Source organism: Sapajus apella, unplaced genomic scaffold, assembly GCF_009761245.1.
Source record: "Sapajus apella isolate SASKATOON/1434 unplaced genomic scaffold, GSC_monkey_1.0 scaffold19, whole genome shotgun sequence".
Classification (NCBI taxonomy): Eukaryota; Metazoa; Chordata; class Mammalia; order Primates; family Cebidae; genus Sapajus; species Sapajus apella.
The window spans coordinates 6,947,035-6,953,532 of NW_022436959.1; the positions used below are offsets into that span (position 1 = coordinate 6,947,035).

Below are 6,498 nucleotides of genomic sequence, written 5' to 3' on the forward strand. Positions count from 1 at the left end.
CGGAGATCAGAGGTGACTCGGCTAGTAAACGGCAGCGTCGGGAAGTCACCGAAGGCATGTTACTTCCATCAGGGAAGGGAGTCCTAGGCATTCAGAGGGGCCGCTCCAGGGGCGACGGGTCCCTAGAAAGGGGTCAGGTTGATGACCAGGACTGGGGGTACGGGAACCAGCGGAAAGGGTGAACGCACCATCCTGCCCCGCTCCTCTAGGCCAGGAGGGCAGGACAGGGAGAGCTGCTAGGTGAGGGAGCCGTTGATGGAGTGGTCAGGGCCGCAGCTTCGCCTCAGATCTGACCCGAGCTCCCTAAGGCGCAGAAAGTACTAAGGAACCACACATGCGCAGCCCAGAGCGCAGAAACCACTCGCGACCTTCAGCAGGTGGCGGTTGGAGCCGACCCTACTCTGCGCCGTGCCTGCCCACCCCCCAATCAGAGGTAGCCTTGAGCAAGGAGGGGCGGGACATCAGTGGATCGTGTCCAATGAGGAGCCAGTTCCAGGCCGCTTCGGGACTGAGTATTTCTGAGTCTCTGCGGAAGGCGGAGAGAAGGCCGTGGGAATGGCCAATCAAAGGGGACGACTCAGGTCGGTGGGGGCCGGCGACCAATCAGAAGAGCGCTCGCTCCCGACTCGTTCGGCCCATGCTTCCCGCCAGTCCCCTAACCCGTTGGCTGCTACTCGGCTGTCACTGTGCCGGGGCCTTGGGCCTTCGAGCTGCGCTCTCTGGCCGCTCCATACAGCTCTGCTCCAGGCTTCCGTGCAGGCGTGTAGCAGGACATGGCGAACTCGGGCTGCAAGGACGTCCCGGGCCCGGATGAGGAGAGTTTTCTATACTTCGCCTATGGCAGCAACCTGATGACGGAGAGGATCCACCTCCGAAACCCCTCGGCGGCGTTCTTCTGTGTCGCCCGCCTGCAGGTGAGTGTCCCCGCCCGCGCTACCCACGCTCGGGCTGGGATGTCCAGAAGGCGCTTCCTCGGAGGCACACGTGGTCGATCGGGCCAGGAATGCAGTTCTTCCTGATGAGAGTACCAGGACGCGGCTTCCGCCTCCTGGGCAGGTCCACTTCCTCCGCTGCGCTCACTGCCCAGCGGCGCTGCCCCGGCCACGGTGCCCTCTCGGACTGCCCGGAGCTTTCCCTGGCCTTTGCACCGGCTGCTTGTTCTGCACCGATTTGGCCTCTCGTCCGCTTACTTAAGAGATTGCATTCAGTTGGTACTTCTGAGAAGCCTTCTCAGACTCGTGTCAGGGAATTAGTTGCTTTCTGTTCTGTACATGCCTTTGTTACAGACTTCTCACCTGGCATTATGAAAATCCGTTTACCTGCCTTTCAGCTCCTCATCTGAGAGGCCCTGAAAGCTGGAACCATGTCTTACTCCTAATAATGCTGTGCTCAGTTAGGTCAACGGGCTGGATGAACTATAACAAGTCTTGGTAAATCATTGCTCTTCAGTCCAGTCCATTCATTCATTTAGCACATATTCTTCCGGCACTCAGCGATAGGTGTACAAACATGATTGAGTCAAGTGCCTATTTTGAGGACCTTTCAGTCTGTAGGAGAGAGGTGCAATAGGGTATGTACAAAAACTTTTGACAGCGTCGAAAGAGACAAACATGACCTCTGCTAACCTCGTCAGAGTTCTTAGTTGCAAGCGACAGAAACCGGCTGATTTAAGCAAAAAACAAACAAACAAACAAAAAAGAATGTGTTGAAAGGCTATTGGGGAGCTCACAGAATGACCAGGAAGGCAGGAGTACAAAGCTGACAAAATGGACAGGCATAAAGGGAGGTGCAGCAACCGTAATACAGCGGGCATCACACAACAGAACCAGCCCACGGAGCCTCTGCTGAGCCACTGCTGAACTTGGTAAACATGGATGCTGTATTGTCCTCCACCACCACCACCACCTGGCCTGGACACTGCCTGCCTCTGTACATCCCTGCAGTTCCTGAAACCCAGATGTGTCAGCCACCCTGGAGTCCCTGCTGTCTTGGGCACTAGCTTCTAATTGAGAGCCCCAGAATGTCCTGATCGGCTAAGTTTTGGCCACATACCCATGCCATGACTTTAAGCAAAACTGAGAGAACCAACTTCTAGCCTTTGAAGCCTCAAAAATGGGAGTCAGGCTCTGGTACTCCCTATTCCCAAACTCATAAAGTAGGGATTTCCCAACCATAGGAAAGGAGTCCAAATGCTTATAGAAAGGGCAGGGGAAGAGATATCCAACAAGGGATTATTCAGTTACAGGTATATGGCCCATCTTAAAAAGGAGGGATGCAAGGAGCAATGGGGTGTATAACCAGAGAACCTGACCTACCCAGGATGCTCAGGAAAGCTCTCCCTGAAAATGCAACTTTTAAGCTGAGACCTGAGTGACTGCAGAGGTGGGGAGCAAACAAAACAGGGAACAGCATCTTCTGCAAAGGACTGAAGAAAGGAAGCTGGATCTTTCAGTCTGTGGCTGGAGTTTAGTAAGGCGAATGCGGCATGAAGTCTGGAGAAATGTGTAAGGGCCACATCTTCCAGGACCACAGAAGCCCAATAAGACACACTGCAGAACTAAAGCACATGAAAGCTCAGATTTCTATCTTTGAAAGCTCATCTGGTCACACGGAAAATAGATTTGAAGGAGGGAAGAGTGGATGTGGAGAGTTCAGGAAGTTCTTGCAGCAATTTATACCAAAGATAATGAATGGCATCTTGAACTAGGGTGGTGGCAGGAGAGCTGTTTCAGAGATAACATTGTTAAAGCGTAGTGATTGAGTGTGAAGAGAATAGCAAAGATGACTCAGGTTTTTGGCACCAGGTAGATGCAGGTGATGTTTGCAGAGAGAAGGGGAAAATCCAGTTTGGGAGGAGAAAATTGTAAGTTCAGTTTGAACATTCTGAATTTGAAATGCTTGCTTAAGAGTCAAGTGAATAGAAAAATATTAGTGAACATTTATTAAGTACTTACTGTGTGCTAGGCCCTATTCTAAGCGCTTCTGAAGCCCAGAAAAGAGATCTAGTCTGGGTTTAAGGACGATCAGAATATTTGAAGCCATTGGAGGGGATGAGAATGTCTCAGGCAAATTGCTGAATGGATAGAGAAAATGGCCTAGACCATGGGTGTCCAACCTTTTGGCTTCCCTGGGCCACATTGGAAGAAAAATTGTCTTGGGCCACACATAAAATACACTAAAACTAAAGATAGCTGATGAGCTTAAAAAAAAAAAAAAAAAAAAAAAAAACGCCTGCACATAAATTTTCGTGACCTCTGCCACCACAGGTAAGCAAAAAACTTCCTGCATTCAAAGGGTTGGACACCCATGCCCTAGACTGAGCCTTGAGCAACTCCAACATTTAAAAATCAGGTAGTGGAGGAGGAGTTGGCAAAGGAGATTGAGATCAAAGAACAGCCTGAAAATCAGGAAAAAGGCAGATCAGGAAAAGGTGGTCACCTATGTTCCGCTGAGAAGTGGAACAAGACAGGGAATTAAAATTGCTTATTGGATTTAGCAGTACACAACCAGTTAGTGTGAATTGTAACTTCTATCAGATTTCCTGATGTCCTGCCAGGGACACGTGGTCCTAGAAGAATATCTCTTATGCTAAATAAAGGGTACTGGTTGCTCTAACCAACCCTATTCCTGAGATGTCTGACAAGTTTTTTGAGAAAATATAAGTGACAGGGATAGAATATAAACCTGAAAAGGATCCTAGAATTATCATTTAGTCCAACCTTTTAAATTTGTCTATAAGGAAACTAAACTCTGGAAAGATGGAAAGAAATCTTTCTAGACCAAATAAGCCACATAAGGATTCTGTTGCCTATTTGTTGTTTGTTTTTTAAGTTTGTTTTTTCATGTAAGGATTTTTAATCTTCCCCAGGGCTCTATCCGCTGGTTGCCCACCTCTGTGAGGAAAGAAGTTAAACTAGAAACCTAGTTTCATTACTTATTAGTTCCAAAACCTTAGGCAGGTTGCTAAATCTTGTAACCCATAGTGTTTATTGCTGTAAAATAGGTATAAGAAAGTTGCTAGCAAGATAAAAGAGAAGGTCTGTATCATGCTAGTAGCACTGTGTACAAAACGTTTCCACCCGCCTCAGCCTCCCAAAGTGCTGGGATTACAGACATAAGCCACCACGCCTGGCCCCCAAAGCACACTCTTTTATCCATGCCTTTGGGCATGCTCATCCCCTGCTGAAATGTCCTTCCCATTTGCAGTTAGTGTTAGCTGCTCTTGTGATTATTGTAGATAAATTAGTTGCTTTCCGTTCTGTACATACGAATTACTGTAGATAAATTCATAAGTACACAAATCATTCATCCTCAAATGCCAGGTCCCTCAGGGCAAATATGGTAATATATCCTGGTAGGATACTCTACAGACATAAAAGAAAATAGAATATTCTTATAACCTACATGTAGCCATCCCCTAGCTTGTCTCTAAGTAAAAATTTATGTGTATGTGAGAAGACTGGGAAGTAATTTGCAAAAATGAAGACAGTTGTGTTAAGGCATTGGGGTTATGAGATTTTTTTTCCTTAAACTTTTTGTTAAGATGTCTATACATATTCAGTATATGTTTCATTTTTAACGAAAAATATATTTTTTTAAATGCTCCTTGAGATCTGGGTCCTTGTCTGTTTAACTTTATATTTTCCACAGCTTCTTACACATAGAAGGAACTCAGTTTATTGAATGTTTTAATTGCATGGAGTTCAAGGTAAATCCTTTTTATTTTGAGGAGGGAAATTTGGGTTCAAGTGGATATTGATCATATCACTTTGATTTCCTTTGTAGGATTTTAAGCTTGACTTTGGCAATTCCCAAGGCAAAACAAGTCAAACTTGGCATGGAGGTATAGCCACCATTTTTCAAAGTCCTGGCGATGAAGTGTGGGGAGTAGTATGGAAAATGAACAAAAGCAATTTAAATTCTCTGGATGAGTAGGTGGCTTCTAATTATAAGTTAAACAATAACTAAGTCAGAAAGCAGATTATATGTGAGGATGTATATCTGTGTGTTAGTTTTTTAAAACCACATACTACAGACATATAGCCTTTATACTTTTAGAGTCAACATAAAAGGCATGATAATGTGAGTTTGCTAAAAAGTCTAGAAGGGATACACTTTCTGATAAAGATTTGGGGCGATGTTTGTAGTCTCCTATGTAAAAGATGGAAGCCCTTATTTTTCATTCTATTGTCTTTTATAATTTTTCTTTGTAGTTTCATAATGTGAAAAGACATGAAGATTTTTGTAATTGTTACTTTTTTTTTATTTGGAAAGTACTTGAATTTAGTTTTTAAAGAACAATTATTTAAGATGGCAGGTGAATCAGTAAATAATACTTTGTAAAAGCATTTAACAACATATCAGAAATGCTTTGATTTTTTTTATAAATAGAGCTTTCACAGTTGTGTAGCATTTCATACAAAGAAAGTTACAAAAAAAGAGTAGGCCTTGAGAAGAGAGGATTATTTGACGTGCTCCATACTTAACCTCACTTGTGAAGGAGAATGAGCCATCCTCTCTACCCTTTTTCTTGCTGTCAGAACACCATCTATTTTTATAGCCCAAAGAACAATGTTTCAGGGGTATGGGAAAAAACTACACTGAAGTCTCTTTTAAGACAAGATAAATATGGAGAGTTCTGTTACGAGGATAACAAGTAATATTATGTCTCAGGCCTTCTAACTGAAATGCTAAGCTAAGCTTACTTTTTTTAAATTTTTTAAAATTTTTTTAGACGGAGTCTTGCTGTTTCCCAGCCTGGATTGCCACAGTGGGATCTTGGCTTACTGCAACCTCTGCCTTCCAGGTTCAAGTAATTCTCCAGCCTCAGCCTCCTGAGTAGCTGGGACTACAGGTGCTCACCACGACACCTGGCTAATTTTTGTATTTTAGTGGAGCTGGGGTTTCACCATGTTGGCCAGGCTGGTGTTGAACTCCTGACCTCAAATGATCCACTCACCTTGGCCTCCAGAAGCGCTGGGATTACAGGTGTGAGCCACTGCACCCAGCTTAAATGCTAAGCTTACTTTTGATGTGGTAAATTTGTATGTTCTATATCCCAAATACATAGGGAGCAAATATGTTCATACGTAGTTAAATGTTTAATCCCATACTCCTTCTTGACTATTATAAAAAGACTTTACCCAGTGAGCGAAGTTGGCTAGGTCAAATATGGTTAAAATTTGGCTCTTCTGGTTTCAGGCAAGAAGGGGTTAAAAGTGGAACATATGTTGTAATAGAAGTTAAAGTTTCAACTCAAGAAGGAAGAGAAATAACCTGTCGAAGTTATCTGATGACAAATTATGAAAATGCTCCCCCCTCCCCACAGTATAAAAAGGTAAGCTATTTGCAGACTGGTGGTGATTACGTTTTAAATTTCACTGAGAGAAACTAAAGAATATATATATATTCTTTATTTGCCCACCCCAGCCTCCCAAAGTGGTGGAAGTACAGGGGTGAGCCACCACACCAGGCCCAAAGCTTTTTAAATATATATGT

General features: G+C 44.3%; 1 protein-coding gene across 1 annotated transcript in view; it reads left to right on the top strand.

Moving 5' to 3' along the window:
* Nucleotides 1-611: 611 nt before the first annotated feature.
* Nucleotides 612-6,498, top strand: part of GGCT (gamma-glutamylcyclotransferase) — an 8,705-nt gene continuing 2,818 nt past the window's right edge. Inside the window, exons 1-3 of the mRNA XM_032286885.1 lie at nt 612-914; nt 4,786-4,931; nt 6,202-6,337. Of these exons, the coding sequence (XP_032142776.1) occupies nt 774-914; nt 4,786-4,931; nt 6,202-6,337 (423 nt within the window). The 5' untranslated portion in view covers nt 612-773. The remainder of the gene's footprint in view (nt 915-4,785; nt 4,932-6,201; nt 6,338-6,498) is intronic.